Source organism: Hyla sarda, chromosome 11 (assembly GCF_029499605.1).
Source record: "Hyla sarda isolate aHylSar1 chromosome 11, aHylSar1.hap1, whole genome shotgun sequence".
Lineage (NCBI taxonomy): Eukaryota > Metazoa > Chordata > Amphibia > Anura > Hylidae > Hyla > Hyla sarda.
This window is the reverse complement of record NC_079199.1, coordinates 23,713,441-23,740,678: the sequence shown is the minus strand read 5'-3', so window position 1 is coordinate 23,740,678 and position 27,238 is coordinate 23,713,441. Positions and strand designations below refer to the sequence as shown.

The 27,238-nt window shown below is 42.9% G+C and overlaps 1 protein-coding gene across 7 annotated transcripts in view; it reads left to right on the top strand.

Annotated features, from left to right (window-relative positions):
* Positions 1 to 27,238, top strand: part of NUBPL (NUBP iron-sulfur cluster assembly factor, mitochondrial) — a 62,853-nt gene that overhangs the window by 22,347 nt on the left and 13,268 nt on the right. The window contains exons 6-14 of one of the 7 annotated variants that reach the window (XR_008849011.1): positions 504 to 594; positions 696 to 792; positions 2,534 to 2,619; positions 4,499 to 4,619; positions 6,511 to 6,593; positions 6,698 to 7,135; positions 20,366 to 20,491; positions 23,284 to 23,320; positions 25,105 to 25,859. Coding sequence is in view for 3 of the 7 variants with exons in the window: in XM_056547031.1 (XP_056403006.1) it covers positions 504 to 594; positions 696 to 792; positions 2,534 to 2,619; positions 4,499 to 4,619; positions 6,511 to 6,593; positions 6,698 to 6,751 (532 nt within the window). In the remaining 4 variants the exon portion in view is untranslated. Of the gene's footprint in view, positions 1 to 503; positions 599 to 695; positions 793 to 2,533; positions 2,620 to 4,498; positions 4,620 to 6,510; positions 6,594 to 6,697; positions 10,027 to 20,365; positions 20,492 to 23,283; positions 23,321 to 25,104; positions 25,860 to 27,238 lie in introns of those variants that run through there. The other 6 variants (XR_008849012.1, XR_008849014.1, XR_008849013.1 and 3 more) reach the window with 6 other exon arrangements.

Below are 27,238 nucleotides of genomic sequence, written 5' to 3'. Positions count from 1 at the left end.
AGGGCAAATTGTCAAAATAAGTAGGGACAGCACTCTTTCGCCGGCTGATTGGGTAGTTTTGCCCTGAATAAAAATCATTGGCTATCGGCCGCACATTTCCCTGTTTGCACTAAAGGGCCACACAACCATTTTAGTGCTACTCCCTGTACATCCCTCAAACTTTGTAATAGACTGTTGACATGCATGATCTACGAGATCTGTGCTTGTTAACAGTGTGGCGCCCTTAGGCTGTGTTCACATCTATATTGGAGCCTCCATCACAGATTCCCTCACATTTGACTCCAGTGCAGTTTTTTCCAGAAAAATGACTGACATCTTAGGTGAACCTAAACTCAATGCAAGTGACAGATGTCTGTACAATGAATCTGCCTCAGCTTTAAATGTGTTTTTTGCTCCAATAACAGAACATTAAAAAAAAGGAATTTGCAACACGGAAGTGAACAAAGCCTAAACACAAGAGCATGTTCAGCTGATCAATTCATTCTTCTGTATTTTTATATCAGCATGTCCATGGGTTTCCTTGTGGAAGAGACTGCTCCCATCGTATGGAGAGGGTTGATGGTCATGTCGGCAATTGAGCGGTTAATAAGACAGGTAGGTTAATAAAAGAAATGTCACCACTGTTGTTAGATATTGTAATTGATGTACAAATCTGTTCTTAAGTCTAACTTGAAGTAATATTTTGTTTCTTTGAGCAGGTAGATTGGGGGGAGCTGGATTATCTGGTTATAGACATGCCTCCTGGTACTGGAGATGTGCAGCTGTCAATCTCTCAGAACGTCCCAATCTCAGGTATGGATAAAATTTATCCTAAAATGCTTAGTAGTGTATTGTGTATCTTACAAAAAATATTTCGAGGTCTGTGACTGATCTTAGATCATCATTAAAAGAAATTAGTTGTCTCTCCTGAGATAGCTATATTCGTAAATGCTTGCCTTCCCCAAATTGGCAACTGGGTGCTACTTGGAGCTTGTTCAGTCCAGACTGTGTAGGTACACATCCCAATGACTGGGGGAATGATAAATATACTTAATTGCCAAGTGCATAATGGCCCAAACTAAAATGATCACTGTCTGACATAAATTTATAAATAATAATGCTGTATTTTTTTTTATTTTTATTAATCCCTCCTCCCAAAAAACATAATAATACATGATCAAAAATTTGCATGTGCCACAAGTCCTCCCATAGCAAAAAAATAACGTTATTAGCATCTGTGCATCAGACGGAGGTGGGGAGCCGGCTCGCCAAGCTCTCTTGCCACCTCAATACTCACAGCTCAGCCGCCCCCTCACGAATATGCAAATGTATTCACACTTGCGTCACGTGAGAGTAAATACATTTGCATATTCATCATGGGGACGGGCAGTGAATATTAAGGTGGCAGGAGAGCTCTGCCGGCTCCCTGCCTCCGTTACACAAAGAAGTAAGATTAAAGTAAGGGACAGCTTTTTTTTTAAAGCTGTTTGCCCGCACTATAACCCAGTGTGTGTGTGTTATATATATATAAATATATATATATATATATGTACAATCTCAATAGAAAAATAGACGTAGCTACTCGCCAATCGCTTGAATGTCTTTATTGTGGTAGCTTCAGGTAGATCACAACAGACAGCGGGATCGTGCGGGTGCTGGCGTGGGTGAGGGAGCGGGTGGGTGTGGCTAGACGATCCCGCTGCCTGTTGTGATCTACCTGAAGCTACCACAATAAAGACATTCAAGCGATTGTACATATCACCTGAGAGACACCTGACGTATAGCACCACCTTGCTCAAGATCGTAGGAGTTACTCCCCATCAACGCTGACCATCCGCACACATCTGCAGTAGCCTAGCTAGCTCTCTCTTTACACATATATATATATCAGGAGAGGCCACAAGTTTGTCTTAAAGTTCATTACAGAAATTGTGCAGCTCCTCCATAAAAGCTTTCCAGACTGAATGCCTTTAGCCTGAAAACTGTAAAAACGGGACTGGTGCCATTTTGTTTATATCTTATCTATAGCCCTGCTAAATTATTTTCATCATACCACAAACTGCAGAAGGCCATGCATCTATACAAGCATTACTCTTACTCACTACTATTGTAAGGAAGATATAGACATTGGATGGCTGTTGGCCAGTCAGTCTTTTGGCAGGCGGCGCTCAGCCTCGATGCCCTCATTATAGAGTATGCTTGGCTAAATGTGTGTGTTCAGTAAAAACTGGGAAGTAGGCATGTGCCCGATTCCTCTGGCGCCACTTATCTACAAGAGAAACAGTGTGATTGTGTGATTATGTAGACATGAAAATAAATATATAAACATATGTGTGTATATACTTTTTTTTACTGTTGTGTTAGTCTTTGGTTCTGCCATGTAATAGTTCTTACAAATCACTACAGTACATGTTCAGTTAAAGAGTCCACTATATCTTCCCCACCCCTGGCCTATAGTGTTGGTCATGACATGTCCTCAGCAGGAGGCAGTGGGGATCAGGCTCATTCCAGGCAGTGAGTGGGAGCAGAGTAACTGAGTGATTCATCTTCCCAGGGGCTGTGATAGTCTCGACTCCTCAGGATATTGCATTGCTGGATGCTCGCAGAGGGGCTGAAATGTTTCAGAAAGTCAACGTGCCTGTAAGTTCCAATTCTGTTAAGCTTATCCTTTCCTTATCATTGACAAAAGAAACTGATGCATTCAGACAACATTAGAAGTCTTCAGCAATTTCACACATGCAGATTTTGCTAAGAATTTCCCTTCTGTTGTATGAAAAGGGTGAAATCCACAGTACAAGTCAACAACTGAAACCGACACGCAGCAGATCTTATAGGGGCTATCCAGGAAATCCCAATACTTAGCCCCATGCCTCCCTGTGGAATAAAACAATAAATGCCCGCATACTCATCTCACCTGCTCCCACGTCACCGCTCTGTGTTCTTTCTCCTTTCGATGACGTCTCGTTTAGGATTTAGTGAAAGGGGGCGAGATGTCACCGGGAGGAGGAAGAACAAAACAAGAGCAGAGATCCAAAGATAAGACCGCTGCAGTGTCAGAGGAGGGGGTTTGTTGTTTTATTCCACCAGGATGCACAGGGCTAAACAATAGGTTTTGCTGGAAAACCTCTTTAAAATCTGTACCGCAGGTAAGTTTCTAGGCAGAAAATATCTGCAGCGTGTAGATGAGATTTAATTTGCTTTGGATTTTACCTTCCAAATCCCCATCGATTCTGTTTTGACTTTATGTTATAAGGCCTTCCATGTCACGTGACACAAATTAGTGCTGGGCGGTATGGCCTAAAATTAATATCACGGTATCCTGATCACGGTCCCTGTGCCCACTAGTGGTGTGAAATGTGCCCCCCGCGAGTGCGATCGCTACCATCACCGCTAGCGGGGTCCCTGTGCCCACTAGCGGTGTCACAAGAATGCCTAGCGCGGCTCTGTTCCCCGTCCCTGTCAGCTCTCAGGGTACGGGAACAGATTTAAAAGCCTCACGCGCAGCTAACGTAGTACTGCGCATGCGCAGTACTACGCAAATAGCGTATGGCTAATGCTAGGCTCCTAGCGCTGCCTACATTAGCCCTATGCTATTTGCGTAGGCCTGCGCAGTACTACATTAGCCGCGCGCGAGGCTTTTAAATCCTTTTTAAATCTGTTGATCGTGCTCGTGGGGACACTGGCTGACAGGCGCAGCGGAGGGACACAGTAAATGGATTAGCTTCTGTGGCTCGATTAGCACACCGGGACAGGTGAGGGCGCCGCGCTGGGCTCTACAATTCATCTGCAGGGTGGGGGAGGGGCCCGACCGGTATAGCGGTATGGGCAAAAATCCATACCGTGGGAGAAAAAAAAAAACTGTATCCGGTTCATACCGGTATACCGCCCAGCACTAACACAAATCATTCCTGTGATCAATTAGGGTCTGAACACTCAGACCCTGTCTGATCATAACTTTTCATATGTCTGTATGACAAATCAAGTTTTCTTTTTCATGACTGTGCAATAACATTGAAGATTGGTTTCATCTCATCTCAAGTTCTGAAACCTAAAACTAGCAATTTACTGCTGCTGCGACAAATCAAATGGGGAAGCAACTGAATGTATTTCTGAATACTGACCTATGTTTTAGTTCATTGTAGTCATAGATTATGTAGCCATTTAGATGACATGCAAACCTGGAACTCTGCCCAAAAGCTGAAACCAGGAATTTTTATGTTGCCTCCGAGTTTTCTCTCCCTCCTGCAATCTTTTCTTATGACAAGGGAACAGGCCTGTCAGTCTACATCTCTATTGCTTGTTACTACATGTTCACAAATAGACATATGCTGCCTAAGGACCGGCCACCAGGAGGGAGGTGAGACCCCTCTGAATTAAAGTTAAATTTATAGGTCAAGATAACTATAAACTACTAGATTAGTATGGAGTCCTCCTTTGTGTGTTGACTACATTACAATATACTACTAGATCACTTGTGTGTTGACTATATTACAGTATACAAATATTTTTCTCTTGGCAGGTGCTGGGTGTAGTGCAGAACATGAGTGTCTTTCGTTGTCCAAAATGTGACCATGAGACCCATATATTTGGAGCAGATGGAGCAAGGCAACTTGCTGCTACTATGGGACTTGATATTTTAGGTACAAATCTATATAACTTAATATTTTTTTGCACACCCTTTGGAAAAAATAACTGAAATCAGTCGCTTCCTATAACCATCAATAAGCTTCTTACACCTCTCAGCCGGAATGTTGGACCACTCTTCCTTTGCAAACTGCTCCAGGTCTCTCTTATTGGAAGGCGCCTTTTTCCGACAGCAATTTTAAGATCTCTCCACAGGTGTTCAATGGGATTTAGATCTGGACTCATTGCTGCCACTTCAGAACTCTCCAGTGCTTTGTTGCCATCCATTTTTGGGTTCTTTTTGACGTATGTTTGGGGTCATTGTCCTGCTGGAAGACCCAAGATCTCGGACGCAAACCCAGCTTTCTGACACTGGGCTTTTTTGGTTTAGTTCCAATGCACACAAAGGGAATAAACATGTGTGTAGCAAAACATGTGTTACTGCAATCCTTTTCTGTGAGAAATACTTAATTTTCTAGAAAAATTTCAGGGGTGCCAACATTTACGGCCATGACTGTATGTATGACCAGCTTTAAAGGAGAACTCAGACGAAAAGGTTTCTGCCAGGAAAAAAAATAAAAATACTTAACTTCCCCCACTCCCCTGTTGTCACTGGAATCGTTCTCCTGTCTTCCGGCCCCTGTCTTCTTCCAGCCTTCCTGTCTTCCGGCCCCTGTCTTCTTCCTGTCTTCTTCCAGCTTTTTTGTGCGCCACACATGACACACTGCTAATTGCCGGCGACAGCAATGTACCGCATTGGCCAGTGATAGGCTAAGCGACAGTGTGATGTAGCGGGTCCATTATATCACACTGCCGCTTAGCTTATCACTGGCCATTGCAGGACATTGCTGCAGCTGGAAATTAGTGCAGTGTGACTTGTTGGGCACCAAAAGTCTGAAGAAGACCGTGGCTGGAGGACAGGAGACCAATGCCAGCAGCATCGGGGGAGCAGTGAGAGGGAAGTTTAAAGTTTATTATTTTTAGGTTGGAAATAGCCGATAACATATACCGGAATATCAGTATAAGTTATCGGTAGAGATGAGCGAGTTTACAGTAAATTCGATTCGTCACAAACTTCTCGGCTCGGCGGTTGCTGACTTTTCCTGCATAAATTAGTTCAGCTTTCAGGTGCTCCGGTGGGCTGGAAAAGGTGGATATAGTCCTAGGAGACTCTTTCCTAGGACTGTATCCACCTTTTCCAGCCCACTGGAGCACCTGAAAGCTGAACTCATTTATGCAGGAAAAGTCAGCAACTGCCGAGCCGAGAAGTTTGTGACGAATCGAATTTACTGTAAATTCGCTCATCTCTAGTTATCGGCTATCAGCCTGAAAGGTCATAGATTATCAGTATTGGCCCTAAAAAATAAGTATTGGTCGATTCCTAGTTTCCACACAGGTCTGTTCTAATGTTTTTTTCTAGAAAAATATAAAGTCCTTTCTTTATATTTCTCATTCCTTCTGAATATACTTCTGGCTTGGCTAAAAAACTGCAGTGCCAGTTTTCCAAAAAAAAAACACCACTATAAAAAAAAAAAACTGCGTGGAAACCTAGCCTTATTCTGCCAGCCCGGGAATATAGAATAAAGAAACATTTTCACCGGAGTTCTGCTTTAATTGAATATGGTTTCAAGTCAGAATGGCTCACAATAGGCTATGGCAGTGTTTCCCAACCAGGGTGCCTCCAGGTGTTGCAAAACTACAACTCCCAGCATGCCTGGACAGCCGAAGGCTGTCCAGGCATGCTGGGAGTTGTAGTTTTGCAACATCTGGAGGCACCCTGGTTGGGAAACGCTAGGCTATGGAAGTTGAAAATATTTTGAGGCTATTTGCAGTTTCATAGATCACTGTTGTGAATGTATGTTCATCAAGGTTATATACAGTATATCCATTTTTTCTATGTGTATATAGGTGATATCCCTTTGCATATCAAAATAAGAGAAACCTGTGACTCAGGCACGCCGGTAGTTGTGTCTGATCCGGAGAGCAATGAGGTAAGTATTTCAGTAGAAAGGATAATAACTTATTATTTGTAAGTAACATTCTGTTTTTATTTTTTAATTAAATTTTATTATTTATTTACTTTTATTTATTGCAGGCTAAGGCTTATATGGGTATCGCACAACAAATAATAAGCAAGATCTCCAAATGATGGTCAAATGTCCCTAGAAAGGAAACTTTTGTAAAGGGAACAATGAAAAAAAGATTTGCCAGGCACCCGGCAGATAAGAAGCCATAGCAGGTGAAGGCCAGGACAGAAAATACGTCTGCAATGAATACAATGAATAAGGGTGTGAGCGGCGAGCGTATTTTTTTTTTTTTATTGGACTTTTATGAGTAATGTATTCCTGTACTTTGTGTCTCATGGCTTATTTACACTGTATTTATATATTCTTTTTATATGCACTTACCATTTGGCCAAAGTATAGTGTATAATATGCTTATTGTAATTTTCTTCCCACAGGAACATATTCAAGGTTGGTTAAATGCCTCTATCTGTCCCATGAAGAATATGTTGCCTCTTAGAAAATAATAGGTAATATCTGTTTTTCTAGGGCTGTGTCATCATGAATTAGTGTTTTCTCAAGCAGGGTGCCTCCAGCTGTTGCAAAATCAAAACTCCTAGCATGCACAGACAGCCTTTCAGATTTTATAGGAGCCATGATAGATAGAAACAATCTTGATACAGTACAAGAGTTGACTTGCATTGGATTTGTCAGTGTTTCATTGTTCCTTAAAGGGATTTTCTAATAATCAAAAGTTATCCGCTATCCACAGTATAGGGGCTAACAAGCTGATTGGTGCGGGGTCCATCTGCTGCGACCGCTGAGCTCGGCAATGTTCAGAACTCCCATAGAGATAAAGGAGCTCTGGCTGCACATATGCACTGCTCCTCCATTCATTTAGAGGGGATCCCAGTGGATAAACCCCCACTGATCCCCAAGTTATCCCCTATTTTCTGAATAATTTTTGATAAAGACAATGTTTTCCAACCAGGGTGCCTCCAGCTGTTGCAAAACTACAACTCCTAGCATGCCCAGCTGTCCGAGCATGCTGGGAGATGTAGTTTTGCAACAGGTGGCAGCACCCTGGTTTGGAAACATTGGATAAATAGAATACCCCTTTAACTAGATAGGAAACCACAGTATGTGGTCTCGAGTCACTTCGGCGCAACCATAGAAAATGAATGGAGTGTGTGCTGTCTGTAGCACGGGTCTAGTGGTCGGACCCCCCGCGATCAGACACTTATCCCCTAACCTGTGGATAGGAAATAAGTTGCTTTTACTCTGGACCACCCCTTAAATGGCATTTTGGTCTCGGATTCTGGCAAAAGAATTAAGATGCAAAATGCGCATCCGTGGCGGAACTTCCTTAACAAACATTATGCTGCGTGAACTGAGCAGTGGCTTCTCATTGAAAGCAGCAGGAGGTTTCTGCAAGCTGAATACGTGCTAAATTTCCTTGAATTGTCAACGTACCCGTACTCTCTTGGGCTTCCTTCACATTGCCATTCGGACACGGCAGTGTGATGTCGCTTGGGGAAGCCAGGGAGAATAGCAGGAGGAAAAATACATTGTGCAACGTTTTTCCCTCCCGCTACTCCCGTCAAAAAACAGCGGCACCTGACGGACCCCATAATAGTAAATGGGATCTGTTGGGACCCGTTGTTCCCTGTCAAAAAGAACATCCGTTAAGGCACCAAAGAAAAAAAAAGTGTCTTACGGAAGTTCTCAGACGGGGCACAACGTGAGTGTAAAAGGGGCCTTAGACCAATGGTGACCTGACGAAAGAGAACATGTCCTTAGAACACCGATACGTGTGGTCATTTCTAATTCTTCGTAGTCATTTATAGCAGTACGTGATGCCTTTGTGAATAATATAAGAACTTTAATGAGAAAGGGATGCACAGATCTTCAAATACGCATTAGTACAGCTTTGCGCAGAATTTGGCTCTAAGACCGTAATCTATGTTAAAAGCTTTGTACAGTAAATTGAAAGTGACAGAAAACTGTTAAGCCAAAGTCCATTAAAGCATTAACAAAGTTAGCGTTAAGGCTTGAAAAGAAACTAGATTCACATTGACGTTAAGAGTTATTGAAAATGATTCAGGGTTTGGCCGTGGCATGAATACTTTAAGGAAGGAGTGTGTGTACTCTGCCCTGTGGTCAGACAGATACATCTATCATTCACTTCACTATATCAGGAACTTATGTTGCAGCTTTTAAGGCGGTGCTTGCTTGGAATAGAACAAATTATTTCTGGCATGGAGTTCAATAACCGTGTAACTATTTCTGAAAATAAACCTCAATCTGTTGCTCTTTTACTTTTCATACATATTTTTTTTATACAAAAGATAACTAGTTGAGAAGCGTTTTTTTCTGCTGCTCACAGTTGCTGATACAGATACATTACTTGATTAGTTATTGATGTCCGGCAGTGATTTAAGTGACCTTAGCAGGAATGTCTTAAATTCGTTCTTTTTACTTTATTATGAACTGGAACATATAACTAAATCCTTTAATTGACACTCCCCAAGGGAAGAGCCTATTGGCCCACACTACCGTACAGATGCGCAGAAAAAAAAATCTGTTCCAGCGCCGCAGTTGCGTGACAAACATCCTATCATGTAGCTAATCGAGATCATACCTACGCCTCGGCATGACATAACTTGTAAAAAAAAAAAAAAAAAAAATTATATAAAAAAATTATAAAACCAGCAACATCTGCTTGGAGAACCTTTTCCTTGAACCCATTATGTTCTGTTTCACAGCAAAGGTTTACATTTATTTTTAATAGTATGCATTTTTTTCCCTGCTCATAGACAGCTGGCTTTTTCCACTAAAGCAGGGGTCTTAAACTAAAATTATCTGGGGGCCACTGGAGGTAGAGGCCCCTCACATATATAATGCCCCCATCATGCGCCCATCACATATATGATGCCCCCATCATGCGCCCCTCACATATATAATGCCCCCATATAGATATGACCCCCATCTGGTAGGGCTCCCCAGTAGGTACACAGGCCCCCATCTGGTAGGGCGCCCCAGTAGGTACACAGTCCCCCATATAGATATGACCCCCCTTCTGGTAGGGCTCCCCAGTAGGTACACAGGCCCCCATATAGATATGACCCCCATCTGGTAGGGCTCCCAAGTAGGTACAGAGGCCCCAGATAGATATGATCCCCATCACTGATGGGCGTCATATCTATCTGGGGGCCTGTCTACCTACTGAGGAGCCCTACCTGGTGATCAGGTAGGGGTTCCCAATAGGTGTGCATGCCCCCACATAGATATTATCCCCGGCAGGTAGAGCTCCTATTTAAACAATTATCCCCCCTAAGAAGATAGGTTAGCCCCTGGTGATAAGCAGGTCCTCCCTTATTAGGCAAGTTAAGTTTCACAGCTAGAGTACTTACAGCTGCAGCTTAAAACGAGCCTTCTTTGCGGGGATGCGCGCGTTAGGTGACGTCATCACATGTGCCGCGCAGGACGTCAGCGTCCCGGCGTCCTGCACTGCGGATGCGATAACGTCACTAATCGCACACATCCCTCCAGGAAGGCTTGTCATAGGCTGCAGCAGGGAGATATAGGTACAGTAGCAGTGTGTGCCGACGTGTGTGAAGTCTTCTGGCATTTAGGGCTGCTTGCCCGAAGCAGGGCTAAATGCCTGAAGAAATCACCTGCCCGGTGCACGTTTGAGACCCCTGCACTAAAGTAAGTAGGGCACACTGTTAGGATTTACCTTCACTTTAGGGTGCATTCACACCATGTTTTGTGTCACCGTGGCATGGATCCAGCATGAGAAGCTCTAAGTGGTTAGCACTGTTGCTTTGCAGCACTGGGGCCATAGGATCAAATCCCACCAGGGACAACATCTGCAAAGAGTTTGTATGTTCTTCCCATGTTTGTGTGTGTTTCCTCCGGGTATTCTGGTCTCCTTCCATACTGCAAAAAAACATACTGATAGTGGAATTTAGATTGGGAGCCCCAATGGGGACGGGGACCAATTTGAGTGTACAGTGCTGCAGAATCTCTGTGTGCTATATAAAATAATTATTAATGTATCCCTGCCCCATTTAATCCAATGACCCAAACTGAGTAATCTAGTGACTTAGTTCAAGTCATTTTCCAACTGCATCTGACTTTTGGCCTGGACTGAAAATCGTGGTCTGCAGCAGTTTACAGTGTGGGCCAAAAGTTGGAAATGGTCGAAAAATGGCTGGAATCGAGTCACTAGTCACTAGCTCCATCTGTTTCATGTCGATATTGTGGATCCATAAACAGCAGGCAGCCCCAGTCACCTCACAAAAAAACAAACAATAAAATAACTAAATAAAAAATAAAAAGTTTTATTGTTAAATGTTACTTGTAGCAATTTTCACATCATATTACAGAAGCCATTTAAAGGACTGCAATATGTGTTGCTCATAAGCCATTTAAATCCCATCCATCCCTTGTCTCTTGTTTTATCTTGTTGTGTCTGTAGCATAAATACGTGGCCAAATAGCCAGATTGCATTCACAAAACTTTTATCTGTCTAGCCAGGAACTGGAGGTGTGGATCCAGTGCCAGTTTATCTCATTTGGATCTGAGATATATATTTTATGCCAGTTTTGTAAGACTAAAGCAGGAAGGAATCATGATAAATGAAATCTATTCCTTGGCCTGATGCTAAGCCATTGTTTTTAATTTCGGTTGTGTTTTAATCATGCTGACTTATTTAGTTTTTGCTAGAAAGTAGGCTTTGTCTATTTCAACATACAGGCAACTTCAGCCATATGTAACACCGAAGACATACATGGATAGATAGAGCTAAAACATGGCGTTTTTGCGTGCATGGTTCTCACACTGGAGTTATGTTTCAGCAGATTCTGGTGCAATGAATTAAATCCTCCCCACTTGCTGAAACATAAGGTGGGCACATAAAGCCCCTTAAGGCACCATCTTGAATAAACAGTCGAATATGGGAAAAAGTTGCTAGGGAGCCTGGGTGATGGCGATACGTCACTGCCAAGCTGGGCACTCCTTCCCCCCGGCATCACAGTTACCTCACAGCTGAGCCTGACTGTCCGGCTGCCCATTTATGGACGTCTTCACCAGTGTAGTCACCGAGGTAGCTGTTAAGCACCCTGAACAATCTTAAATGGGCACTGTCATTAAAACTAATTTTTGCTATTGCACTCCTTATGGTAAATAAAAAAATCTTTCTAATGTACTTGGTTTAAAAAAAAAATAAAGTTTTCGATGTTTTATTGGTTTTTAAAAAAGCTGCCGCCAGTTGTCTCCCAACTTGTCCACAGCACATTTCTCCCCCATCTCTTGCACGAACTGTGGACTTCTGCTGGCCTGGCAGTAGTCCAAAATCAGGAAATGCAGTCTGAAGTATAAGGAGCATAAGGATGACAAATAGAGATGAGCGAACTTACAGTAAATTCGATTCGTCACGAACTTCTCGGCTCGGCAGTTGATGACTTATCCTGCATAAATTAGTTCAGCTTTCAGGTGCTCCGGTGGGCTGGAAAAGGTGGATACAGTCCTAGGAGACTCTTTCCTGGGAATGTATCCACCTTTTCCAGCCCACCGGAGCACCTGAAGGCTGAACTAATTTACGCAGGATAAGTCATCAACTGCCGAGCCGAGAAGTTTGTGACGAATCGAATTTACTGTAAGTTCGCTCATCTCTAATTACAAAGCAAGAGTGATACACCACCTAAGACACCCTCCACCACCACAAAACACCCCTGGGAATCAAGGAAAGAAGAGGACAGGATCTAGAGACAAGAATAGCAACCCCAGCAACCTTTCTAACAGAATAAGCAGGGAAAACCTGTGGCTAAAGATAATGAAGAAACTGAAAGGATACAGAACAGTCAAGGTGTGTTTCCTGAAGGAATACAATATCGGCCCGCAGTGCAACCAGCTCACGCTGCAGTAAACGCCGCTTACGTGGGGGAGTTAAGACCCTTAGCATTCAGTGAGACACACTTAACTATGGTGGATGAAGGAGAAGCAATAAAGACATACTCACAAAGAATGCCAGAAGTGCCGCTCCAGACTAACAGCAACAGAGACCACAGACAGAAGTCCAGCCACAAGGACCTAGAGAAAACGAGAGAGGGGAAAAGAAACAAAAGGACGACAAGATGACAAACAAACAACAAGACAACAAAGACAAAAACAGAACAGATCAAAAAAAGAGCCAATGACCAAACGGCCAATACGGAGGCCGAAACCCTAGCAGGGGGACTGGGTCGACAAATACCCAGAACACAGGTAGTCCATTGTCACAGCCTCAAGGGGGGGAAATGGGTGAATGACACTAGAAACCTACCACCAAAAGGTGAGACACCCCTCCCTAGGGCCACACCAAAAGAACACTTGCTAGAAGAAAAATAACAGGTGACCAAAAATGCAGGAAGACCGTAATAACATTAACACACCCTGTACCCGGATGTTATTACGTCTCCCCAATTGTCCAAGTCCTCAACATGCAAATGGAGATCACCAAGAAATTCTGTCTGAGAGGCAATGGTAGACTGGGGTTGGGTGATATAAGCCCTGGTGGAATCATGAGCATCCTCCAGACCCTCCACCTTGTTAGAAACATGCTGCAAGTCTTGGCGTAGGGACGAGATTACCGCCTGGCAGGGATCTTTGACTTCAGCAATAAGTGAGCGAAAGTCCTCTTTAGTAGGGATCTGGGCAAGAAGCTGAACAGGGCAGGCATCTACCCTCACCATGCTTAAAGGAGATCTCTGGCAAAAATAACAAAAAAATTTACCTATCCCCTATACACAGGATAGGGGATAAGTAGCTGATCGCAGGGTGTCCGACCACTGGGGCCCCCCGCGATCACTGGGACAGAACCCGGTGCTCAGTGTGGAGCATGTGCTGCAGTCGGCATGCGCTCTCTTAATTTCTATGGGAGCGCCGAAAAGACCAGAGTATACACAATTGGTCCCTAAAGGAAGTCAGGGATCACTTTCTACGAAAAATTACTAAAGCCCGGGGCAAAGAAAGCCCAGGGCACAAGATCCCTATTGCAGGGAGACTTCCCTAAAACTTAACTTTTAATGGTGCTCTGATAAAATATTTGTGACCAAAACGTTAAAATCTCATGTCAAGGTCCACTGTGTTCTGATAACTGTGAGTAAATTCACTAGTATGATTGCATAGGGAACTGCAGTTTCCCTTTATCTGAGTGGGCCGAGACAGATTTAAAACACTATCATTTGCCCCCTTCTACTAGTTTCGGCGCTACTGCACCGTCCTCAGGAGGAACAATGGGCAAACACCTTCCCACGTGTCAAGCACTTCCTTATATATGGTCTATTTGTGCTGTCATCACTCAGCGACAGGTATATCAACCTATCCTGAGTGCTTAATGTTAAGGAACCAATCACAGAAATCCATTCCGGTTAACCTGTCCTGGATTGTCCAATCACTATGTTGCTGTCTTACCTGTCAGCTCTATGCGCCATATTTCCGCATTGCGCCCGCTCATGTGATCTATCACATGATCGCAGGGCCATCTTGTTCACAGTCGCGCGCGCGCGGGGACTTAGAATTTATCTGCCATCTGCTGTATTCCCGAATGTCTCTGACGCGCACGCGCGCGAACTTAGAAACTCTGCCATATCGGTGCCGCGATACGCCTGCACTATAGCACAAAGCCCCCCTTCCGCGCATGGGCCCGGACTTAGAAGTTTATCATGTGCATATGCCTACACTATCATATGGGATGGCTGTGCATATAGGATGGCTGTGAATATTTACATAGAGCACCAAAACTGATAGATTGGTTCTCATTCTGTCCGGTATACAATGACCGTATATCTAAGATTTATCATAAAGTTACCTTAGATGTCCACCTCTATGGCATATAAATCGCATTCGCAAACGGGTAAGTATCTATTAACAAATTCCACTAATACAGTGAAATAAAGTAAATTAAAATAAAATAAATAATGTCTCTCAGATGACTAATTATATTGTGATCAGGATAGGCATATTACTTTCATGGATCACTGTGTTGGTTTCTATCTTATATTACAATCATCAAAAGTATCAGGTAGGTAACAGGTAAGTATCTATTCACAAATTCCATTAATACAGTGAAATAAAGACCAGAGTACACCTCTTGGGCACCATCGGCGCTCCCATATAAATGAATGCAGCGCGTGCTGTCTACTGGTAGACGACATGTGCTCCTCACTTAGAGCGCCAGGGTCACGTCCTGGAGATTGTGGGGGCCCCAGCGGTCGGACCCCCGCGATCAGCTACTTATCCCCTATCCTGTGGGAAGGGGATAAGTTTATTTTTGCCGGAGTACTCCTTTAATCTAGGAGTGGAACATACCGTTGATCTGGAGTGACTCTTTAACTTTCCTACTTGACCTTGGTACAGCCCTTTAGTTTATTTTATGACGCCATCCCAATTTATTACCTGGCCTTCATGCTTTCTATCAATACATCCCTGCAGCATCCTAAGTTAAGGCATCCAAGATGTTCATGCCAGTGCTGCCACCATCAGCCTATTCAGCTGTACTAACCTCAGATCCCATCTTCTAATCCACAGCACCTTGACAACTTTTCTTGGTATTTCCAACTGCATCCCATAGGGTCTCTTCTTGGCTTTCTTCTCTGCTGACCAGTACACACAAGAATGGGCGACCACCCAGACACTTCTTGGCTCTTCGTACAACAGAATGTTATGAAAATTCTTTTAACTCCCAAAATGAAGCCCTGTTTGTTCTGGTCTTCCATCTGTATAGCCTTGTGATTGATTTCTCATCCTTCCCCCTCTTAAGATGTACTTAGCATTTACCACAGTGGTAAATGCAATAATGTCCTTGTCCCTATGGTATAAGTCCCCTACCTTTCTGCCATCCATTGCCCATACGCTTGTCCCATTTTTTATCAGTTTTGGATCTTGATATAAAACATTGCATGTCCTTCTGATGGCAAGCCTCCTTCCTCCTATTCTAACTCCTGACCGCGCCTTACCCCTCCACCCCCCCCCCCCCCTTCACTCGCCCTAGGTAATCTTTAAAGCTGTAACATTACTACCAAAAGTACTGCATCTCCTTCAATCTACCTCTGGCCTGGCCAACCCTTTCAAGGCTCTCTATACTACAAAGGTAGTTGTAAGATTTTTTTCTACCTTTTACCACTTACTTGTACACTTGGATCCTGTGCAGTGCAAGCAGAACACAGTGCATTAACAGTTTCCTTAAAGGGGTACTCCACTGCTAGACATCATATTATATTCAAAGGATAGGGGAAAAAATGTCCGCGCAGCACCGGTGTTCTGAACGAACTCTGGGTTCTGGCGGCAGTGGTTGTGACGTCACGCCCCCTCCACTGCCGCCAGAACCCAGCATTCGTTAAGACCCCGCGATTAGACATATTACCCCCTATCCTTTGGGTATATATCACTTTTTTTTAGCTCTTTGTTTGCTCTTTAGATGCATTAAGCTCTTTTTGGTTTATTACAAATTAAAAGTAAATTAATAAATTAGAAGTATATTTTTGTTACCAGCCAAACCGGCATCCAGGGGTTCATTATATCAGAATATCCCTTCGAACCCTAAAAGTACCAGCCTGCAGCCACCTCGGGGGTCATCACTGCTACGGTGGAGGGGCGCGTGTGTCTCAGACTATCTAACAATGCTCTGCATTACGAAGACTGAGACTGGTGACTATTTTGTGAAGAAACAAAGGCAGAAGCATCATTCCTGATTTGGGTACCAGGTATGTTGACTGCACATTTGCCATGTAAAGTGAATTTTTTTGTTTCGACTGGAGGGTGGCTTAAAAGCTCTGAAGTAATTCGCTGCTAGAGTGTGCTGTCATGAATGACATTCAATTTGCCTTGAATCCTTGAAGAATTTGTTTATGGGCCATTCATTTCTGTTCAACTTCCTTCAGCGTTGCCGGTGTTAGACAGTTTTACACTATTAATAATACAACACAGATTGTTGTCTGCTGTTTTATTGAGATTCCCTTGAGTATTGAGTCTTGTTTTACTTCTTTTTAATCGTTGGCATGTATGCGTATTTTATAGCAATGGGGAACGTACAGTCACTAACAGCAGATAGTGACAAAACCTGATATTCAGGAGATGAACTAGTCATCGATCCATCACAAAAAATTTACTCATAATAAAGTCCCTTTAATCTTCAGGCTTGCTTACATTTCCTGCTTTTAACACGTCAACTCAAGAACTTGCTGCCAACCATACCCTACCCAGAAGGCTCTAACAGGCATAATACACTGCTATCAGGCAGGAGCTTACCTGGCCACGCTCCCACAACATGTCCAGTCCGGGCTCTTGTGCCATGCTCATCTTTTGCCATGCAGCGTCCCCTGGTTGTCCAGGGAATGAGTGCCATGTGGCCTGGCACCACCCGTCCCTGCTATGGGCAGAGGGAGCTAGCCTATCAGAGCCAGCATTGGCATCCCACGCTTCACAAAAGTGTGTATATAAACAGGTATCTGCTGGCCACAGATGCCAGAGATTGATCTTTCTCAGCAATCAGTCGCAGGTCATAGAGAACCCATGACCTGCGACTGAGACCAAGCTTCCTGACACTGAGCAGCACATTTCGCTCCAGAATGTCTTGATAGTCTTGAGATTTCATTGTACCCTGTACAGATTCAGGACACCCTGTGCCAGATGCAGCAAGCAGCCCCAAAACATCACCGAGCCTCCACTATTCTTCACAGAAGGTTCTGTGTTCTTTTCTTTGTATGCTTCATTTTTGTTTCTGTGAACATAGTTTGGATGGCAAAAACAGTGCAAATAGTACCTTAAAGCAGTACTCCTGTTCTCTGGCATTCTGAACATTTTGTATGAACGCTTGGAGCCGGCGGCCCCATGACACGCCCCCTCCATTCATGTCTGGGAGGGGGCGTGTTGACCGTCATGTCGTTCTTTGCATATGGGATAAGATGCCTAGCAGCGGAGTACCCCTTTTAAAGGTAATTTGAATTAAAAAAACAACTATTTAGCATAGCAAAAATGTTAAAAAGAATAAAACAAATCTGTTCATTTTACAAATACCTATGAATAGTAAAACAAGAGAAACCGATATTTTGTAGTGGTCTTTTAATTTTTTCCAGAGTTCTATGTACTGTATCTAGTCAATGGAGAACAGAACATCTGAAAGTGATGGCAGATGTACGAACCCTGGTCAGTCTAAGGTCCACCATTCAGATGTTCAGCGTTCACCCAGCACACCATGGTATAGAAAAAAAAGGTGTTTTTATTCCATCACAATGTTTTCAAGATGAGCAACGTTTCAGCTCCCTCACACAGCCATTGTCCAGTGCGTGAGGCAGATGAAACATTGCTGATATTGAAAAAATTGTGATGGAGTAAAACCACTTTTGGAGAGCAATTCCTCAACCAATCTGGTCAGGGTGGAGCACTCTGTATCCAGAAAGAAAAAGAAACACGCAAAACAGCGCACACCCATAAATATCAAAAAAAGTACTCTTTATTAATACATGAATCAAAAAGACAGACAAGGTTCTTAAAAACATTTAAAACAGGCCTAAAGCAGCCAAAGCACAAAACAGGGTGAGCTCCCTCAACAAAGGGATCCCCACCCAGGGCACATGCCTATTACAGTACATCAATATCGTCACTATGTCATGCAAATAAGCTACCGCATAACACTAAATTCATCACAACAGCCCATATACAACCTGTATTCTCATGTAGCAAGTAGTGGTGAAGTGACACAGGACGGTTAATGGAGGTGTTACCAGGCAAGTGCCCCCCTAAAGACCCCACGCGTTCCGTTGCCCGTCGGCAACTTCCTCAGGGGTGTTGTGCTTCTATTTCCTTACATCTGTCTTATATATATTACATAATCAACTTAATTGCAAAGGTCTGTTTGACCAGAAGGAGATACCTGTGAGTCTCTGTGGTTTCATGTCCGAACGCTGCCGCTCGATTCTAGTTCCGGGTCTCCTACCCGAGCGCTGTCGCTCGCTTGAACTTCCGGATCACACCCGTAGCTCCACATATCAACCACGCATGCACACTCCATACTGCAGACTTCCGGATCACATCCGTAGCTCCACATATCAACCACGCATGCGCGCTCCATACTGCAAATTTCATTGCTTGCGCTTGCGCAGTGCGCTCCAGAATACACTCCGTCATTCATTCATTCTCGGGCAACGTCCTGACATACCCCTATGTGTATCACTTGTAGCTGTGCGCTCTACCACTATGGTCACAAGCTAATTCATCCATCCCCCTCACTATGAACCATAGTCTTTCAAATAGTGGTCCCTCAATACTATGTATTTCAATAAGCCGATCTTATATTATGGACAAAAAAAATATATATATATATACACATAGAAGATTTTATAGACAAATTTAAAATCATTATCCTAAGCTAGTAAAAAATATATATACAGAATAGATAGCATACCATATGAACTCTGTGTGATACAGCCAATATTTAAAAAACAACTATTTAGCATAGCAAAAATGTTAAAAAGAATAAAACAAATCTGTTCATTTTACAAATACCTATGAATAGTAAAACAAGAGAAACCAATATTTTGTAGTGGTCTTTTAATTTTTTCCAGAGTTCTATGTACTGTATCTAGTCAATGGAGAGCAGAACATCTGAAAGTGATGGCAGATGTACGAACCCTGGTCAGTCTAAGGTCCACCATTCAGATGTTCAGCGTTCACCCAGCACACCATGGTATAGAAAAAAAGGTGTTTTTATTCCATCACAATGTTTTCAAGATGAGCAACGTTTCAGCTCCCTCACACAGCCATTGTCCAGTGCGTGAGGCAGATGAAACATTGCTGATATTGAAAAAATTGTGATGGAGTAAAACCACTTTTGGAGAGCAATTCCTCAACCAATCTGGTCAGGGTGGAGCACTCTGAGCGGTAAAGGTAAAGTTAAAAAAAAGGGTCCAGTCATCATTAAGTGGTTAAATTAGGGGCAGCTTGCCCAAGTGCATACTATCAGTAATCCTAAGGGTGCAGGTTTTACAGGTCAGTTGGTGTTTGGTTCATGGAGCACAGGAGGCCCTATAAGCAGAGCTGATGGACAAATGTTAAGATACAGTAAAGACTAACCTTCTAGGGGTGCCCATACAGTAGACAGAGAATAGAGAGGAGGGGAAAGAGTTGTAGAGAGCCAACTGAGCCAACAAGTAACATCTCAGAGGAACCATCTGCCAAATGTGTTATGTTCTCTAAGGGATTTCTTTAAACAATGTGCATCTGGATTAAGATGATACAGATCAGGTTTTTACCTCTATGGTAGGCTGTCCTTTGACATCCAGCCTAAAAGTGATGCCGACATGCAACCCAACGTGTTGCCAATTGGCCCATAGACTTGATCTACTACCTATGGCCCATACCATGATCTACTGTTGTATTAGTTGCTGATCTGTTTGTGTATGTTTTATATTTATTTACATTACCGTAGTTGCCTATAGCAACCAGTGTTCATAGTTCCATCACCCACCTTTGCTGTACAGGTACTGGTAGCCCCAGGTACATATCTGTGTATATTATATATATTTTTGTACACAGATGATATTGCAATATTCTCCTACAACCTTGTTTGTAATACTGCATGTCCTCAGTGTTGTATGTTGTTTAGGGGGGGGGGGTTGTACTTGTTATAATTTTGTACTATGAATTATCAATCAACTAACTTTTGGGCTTTTGTAATGAGTTAATGAGTTGTAATGGTATATTTATTTACATGGTAGGTTTTCTGTAGGTATTGAAACCAACATAGTCTAACAGAGCCCATTTTCCGAATGTATACCCTACATGTATAGGACTCGAAAATTATCTCAATGCAGCCTACATAAGTGTAACCACCACGCTTTATGGTAAGTATTATTTTGACCTACAGTATATTGGTTAACTTTAGAAACTGAATACTGCAATGTGCCAGTGCCACTTAATTTATTCTGCAAGATGTCATTTTAGCATAGATAGCATCTAGGATGTGTATGAAGTGCTTGACATCCTGTTATGTTGGTATTTTAAGCCACTTGTAGCATAGAGAAGCTGCAGTGACAGGACTGGATGGCACATCTTTACCTTAAATACCCCACATAGCACATCCCCCCCCCCCCCCCCACCTCGCCAAGGCAAATGACTCTGTGTGAAGACTGGGGCCTGGATAAACTATGGCAGCAGGGGAATGTTGGCACCGGTATAACGTATGTATTATACAACACACATCTTAAATCACTTTAGGTTTTATATGGTTGTCATAGAAACTTTGTCTAGTCCATTTAACTCTTGGCTGGACAGGCAGAACTATCCACATACAGGATTTTGTACACAGTGCTTTACGTAGGCGATTGTGTAAGAAACACTTATTGTACCATATAGGAGCAGGTTTTTTTTATCATTAAAATGTCAGATGTGGTCCCCTCTCCCCCGCCCTATTTGCTCTTGCAATGGAACCCCTAGCGACCATTATTCGTAACTCTTCCTCAATCAGGGGTATCGGGGTGGGGATGGGCGAACATAAACTGGCGCTTTTTGCAGACTATCTTCTACTGACTTTCTCTTCTCCCTTACCTTCGCTCCCCAACTTATTTCAGGTCTTACAACATTTTTCAGAGGTTTCGGGTTTAGAATTGAATTCTTCCAAATCGGTAGCTTTGAACATTAATCTGCCAGATAGGACTGTTAAACTCTTAAAGCTAAACTTTGATTTTCAATGGGCCACACATAGTTTGCCCTACTTGGGTATTCAATTGACCCCTTTGACCTCTGCCCTTTTTTACGCTAATTACCCTCCCTTATTTCGCGAGATAAGGAACGATCTGCGTACCTGGTCTAGCTTCTCTTTGTCATGGTTAGGCAGGATTGCCTCCGTTAAAATGAATTTATTGCCTAGATTGCTTTACGCTCCCTCCCGATCTCTCTTCCCTCTTCAGCATTGGATCTAGGGGTAGTAGAGTGGGACGTAAGACGCTATTTACCTCACAGTCTCAGGGGGGCCTAGGGGTACCTAATCTAAAAAAAATTACCAAGCGGCTAGACTAGCTCAATTAGCTCAGATTCACGCTAGACATTCCTGCTCCCAATGGGTTACTATTGAGCGACCTCCGATCCTTTCCCCTGTCCTTTCTCAATCATTAGCACTATGGGATAGCCTTCGCAATCGATTCCCTCGACAATCGACCTGGCAGCCCCACTATTACACAATCCTAAATTTCCTCTGGGCATGGTCTTCTTGGCATTCACCTTGTGGTCTGAAAGGGGTCTATTTCGCATAGGTGACTTTATCGACAGGCTTAGCATTAAATCAGTGGCTTACCTTCGTTCTTTCTATAAATTACCCGACTTAGAATAATTTCGCTATAATCAAATTGTCAATTTTTTTGTCGGATATGAAAAAACAAGGGATGGATATCACTTGTCGCACCCCATACGACTCCTTGTGCTTTATGGCCGCAGATAGCAAAGGTTCAATTTCTGCTGTCTATAACATTCTATTAGGTTCCTCCAACAAACTCCCGTATGGGAGGGGGACCTGGGGAGAACATTTGAGTTACAAGATTGGGCCCTTAGCGCTGCTACTACTTCCAAACTCTCTATCAATACGTCCTTGCAGGAAGTGGGCTGGAAAGTCCTCCTGAGATGGTACTTGGTTCCGTCTAGGATATCGAAGATGTACCCCTCAGCTTCCCCCTTTGTTTTCGCAACTGTCAACAGAGGGGCACTTTGATTCACATTTGGTGGGACTGCCCTCGTGTTAAACGTTTTTGGATACGGGTATACCACTTTATCCTTTCTGTAACGGGTGTTAATCTCCGGAAAACTCCGGAACAAGCTTTACTCAATGCCCCGATTCCTAACATTTCCAAAGGCTCACGTAAACTGATTTATTATATTTTTTTGGCCGCTAAGATTGCTATTGCAACTAGTTGGAAATCGGCTTCTGTCCCTTTCCAGCTGATTCGTTCCAAGTTAAATTGGATTATGACTAATGACAAATTGACTAGCCTGCTGTGTGATTCTCAAAAGTCATTTGATGCTACCTGGCAACCGTGGGTGGAGTATTTGGATAATCCCTCTTGATTCTGTTGGGTCACGCGGATCTCTCTCTCTCTTTACTTCCTTTATCTTTTCCCCATTCCCTTTCCTCTTCTTCTTCTCTCCCACTTTCTTTGTCCTCCTATTTTGTCTGGTTAGTCTTCCCTCGTGTGTCTGTCTTTGTAGTATGTGTATCCTCCGACTCCATCAGAACCTTTATTCACGTAACATGTAGTAGAAATATGGCTGTAGCGTGGACTCCTCCTCTTTGCTTATATATAGAGAATTAGTCTATTTGGAGTTACCCCCAATAGCAGCTTGGCGGACTGCTGCCACAACTGGATTGTGATTGTGGCCTTGCTAAGGAAGTAAGCTGTTGATCTGATATATATTAAGCCTCGCTCAACGAACCCGTTGTAATTATGAACATCTTGTATAACAATTGATCTGTATTTTCTTATGCTGTGTTGTTTTTGATAATTCTATTGTTCATATTTTTCAAAATTGAATAAAGCCTTTTGAAAAGAAAATGTCAGATGTGGTTATATAGAGATGTAAGTAATGGTAATATATTTGCTATGTATGTTATTATTACTGAACGGCATTGTTTTCTGCATTCTCTTAGGTCTCATTCCCACATTCAGGATTTGATGAAGATTTAGGTATGGATTCCAAATCTGCTAACATCCTTTGTCCAATGTATGGGAATCGGGAATTTGTAAGTCTATGTTCACACAATGGAAATTCTGGATGGATTTCCGCATCTAATTCTGCATTTAATTTCCGCATACATTTAGAGCAAATACACTTCAATGGGATTTCGCTGTCCTGTTCACACAGTAGAATTTCCACATTGGTCTTCCTGCTACGGAAATCCTGCTTTCCGCATTCCGCATAAAGAAAGGTCCTACTCTAATTTCATGCAGAATTCGGATGCGGAATCCTTTTGAAGTCATTGGGGCTCTTTTTTTTTCTTCACGCAAATGCGGATTTATGCAGATTTTGTGCATAATTTGCATGAAGTTTGTGTGGATTCTGCACAAAATGTAACCAGAGCAATAAAACAAAAATTCCATTTTCCATAATTTACGCATGAATTTCGCATGAATTCCGAATATATGCAGAAACATGCGGAATTCCACATCCGCATCATATGGTTAGAATTCCGCAACTTTATGAGGAAATTCTGATGTGTGAACATAGCCTAACCCTGTACACATGCATCTGTGTGGCTTTGTAATCAATAATTCAGGATATAAGTTCATATAAAGCTAAGGCTACATAGTGACAGTGGCCATGGGTTGCGTTGTCAAAAATCGCAGCTAATGTAAGTAAACAGGGACAAGAGGCCATAACCTTGGCCAAAAAGCCATCTTTACTGGATGTCTAATGATTGTCAGGTCGCGACCACTTGCAGATTGCAATGTGACCCCATTCACTTACTTTTGCTACAATGTAGCATGATTTAGGGGGAGCGTCTCAGTGATCTTTGGCCATGCAACGCATTTTTTTTTTCTTTTTTTTTTTTAAAGCACACATCATTGACCATAGATAAGTGTGATGTATAAAGTCCTTACATCTTTCAGTTTTTGAAAAATTGAGGCTAGGTTCTCACTGCATTTTATGAACAGAAGACTGCAAAGAATCGCACTCACCGGTCAGAAGATCCAGTTGTAGAAGACTCTATTCCATGTGAATATAGAGTGGCATACAATGAAACAGTGGTTCCATAAGCGGGGAGTGAGAGCAGCTCCTCTCAGGACGCAGGGGCACACCCCTAGGTGACAACTAGATTTGCGTCCCGATTGAACGCTTCTTCTGGCCAAGTGTGTACAAGTGTGTCCGAGCGTCACAATCGGATGCTTCTTCCGGCCAAGTGTGTACACACTTGGCCGGAAGAGGCGTCCGATCATGACACGAAACTCCCCGCTTATGGAACCACTGTTTCATTGTATTCTGCTCTATATTCACATGGAATAAAGTCTTCTACAACTGGATCTTCTGACTGGTGAGTGCGATTCTTTGCAGTCTATGCATAATTGTCAGCACCACCTCACTGATCCAACAGCAGCAGGTGTCCACCAGCAGTTGATTGTTCTCTGCGCTTAGTTAACGGACTCGGTCCTGCAGTGCCTGATAGCTATTTTGTTCTCTGCTGTTTTAACACTGCCCGTGCTTCAACATCTGCCCGTCAGAGGTATCAACGATAATGGGATGCAGACACATACTGTAACAGAGAGCAGTGGATGCCATTCATGTTAATGACACAAATGGAGTCACCTGCTGCCCTCTATTACTGTATGCATCGGCATCCCGTTTTCAGCATAGGGGATAAGTGTATGATAAGTTCAGTTCCCTGGACTACCCCTTTAATTTTACATCGTTTTAGTTTTCAAATATGTTTCTACTTTCATCTTTTACTTCCCAATGTTCCCGTCTTCCCTAGCTTCAGATCTGTTCCCTTTTTTGGTGAAAAATATAAAAAAAAATACAATGGATCCCCTAAGGCAAGTGTGAACTCAACCAACCTGACCGATAGATATAAGGATAAATCCGGAAGCATACTGAGTATTTCACAAGTACTTGACATAAAGAGAATGGAGAAATAAAGAAAGAAGGGAGTGAAACTGCTGCTGACCTTACTGTGCAACCCACATAGAACCCAGAGAAGCATTCCTGGAATTCCATCCAAAGCTTCTATTGCTCGCCAGACCACGCCTCGCTTCAAGTCTGAACAAGAAAAGATTCTATAGCGAGTTTCAATTACAATCAGGAGAAGGGGAAACTGCGGAACACTCCTGGTTGTTGGATTCTGTAACCTTGTAAAATGTTGTATATATCAAGGATATAGCTAAAGGATACAACGTGATGGGCCCATTGGGGGGCATTCATCATTGTGGGTGTAGATGAAGCATTTTTGTTTGAGTGCTGGGTGTAGATGAAGCATGTTTGAGTGCTGGTAATGTGTACGTGCACCAAATTTGATACATTTTGTACAGGTACACATTTTCTGAAATTTCAAGCTAAGTCTGGGCTGGTGTATGTTTCAGACTTTTTGGTGGTTGTTGCTTAAAAGTTTCCAACTTTTAAAATAAAAAAAATCTCCGTTGATAAATTCATCACCACTGCAAAAGACTAACCTAAATAGCTGGTCTCACAACTAAAAAGATAAAGTGGCACTATTGTTAGGCTACAGACAGGATGATTGAGCCCAATGCGGGAGACCATGGTCCTTATGAACGAGTCCGGCTGCTGCAGGGCGTTCAGAGGTGACTGACGGTGATTTCGCGCGGTGTGCGCTTCTTCCGGCCTCGAACGAGGCCGGAAGAAGCGCACACCGCGCGAAACCCTCCGGCAGTACCCTCTGAGCACCCTGCAGCAAGTCTGGAACTGGGTCCGTAGAACTATCCATGTCGGAGCAGGAAGTCTGAAGTTTAACGTTGAGTGCGGGCCACCGTTTTTTCTGCGCTAGAGTGTGCTAAATAGCTGGTCTGTACACATTTTTAAAAAAAAAAGATGTAAACCAAAAAGTTTAAAAAAAAAAAAAAGAGTATGAGATGCTGCGCTCCACCGACTTTGAAACAAATATACATGCAAAAACTGCTCTAAACAAAATAATAAATTCCCCCAAATGAGTTTAATTGACCAGATGTAATTAACTAGTATTTACGTTCAGTCCATTTCTTAAATGCATCCTTCTGTTGTGCAAGTTTCTTATTTCGACAAATAGCAGAATGTAGGTTGTTGTCGGCCCTTCCGTGGGTGTTGGTGCACGTAGGTAGAAATGAATCTGTAAAGTAATAGCATAAAGATCTCTGCTTTCACCAAAGATGTTATTCAGTACAACATCTTTGCAAATAGAGTAGCAGGATGTGTTTCGACAAAAAATACCTTCCTCGACTGTTCAATAAACAAAACAAAGACTTGTACAAGTTCTCTAACGCATTATTGTATGGAGCTCTATCCACAGTGATCACAGTGGTATGACGTTTTGATTTTTGATGGAGAGATATTCTATTTTTAGGGCAGGGTCGCACAGGGCGCATCTGCAGCGTATTTTATGCTGCGGATGTGCCAACGGGATACTCTGGAAGAAAATATATTTTTTTTTAAATCAACTGGTGGCAGAAAGTTAAACAGACTTGCAAATTACTTCTATTAAAAAATCTTAATCCTTCCAGTACTTATCAGTTGCTGTATGCTCCAGAGGAAGTTGAATTGTTCTTTTCAGTGTGACCACAGTGCTCTCTGCTGACACCTCTGTCCATGTCAGGAACTGTCCAGAGCAGGAGGTAATCCCCATAGCAAACCTCTCCTGCTCTGGAAAGTTCCTGATATGGACAGAGGTGTCAGCAGAGAGCACTGTGGTCAGACTGGAAAGAACTACACAACTTCCTCTGGAGCACACAGCAGCTGATAAGTACTGGAAGGATTAAGATTTTTTAATAGAAGTAATTTAAAAATCTATTTAACTTTCTGGAACCAGTTGATTTGAAAATAAATAAATGTTTTCCACTGGAGTACCCCTTTAACCCTTGACCCAGGACGTACCGGTACGTCCTGAGTCCTTTCCCTTTCTA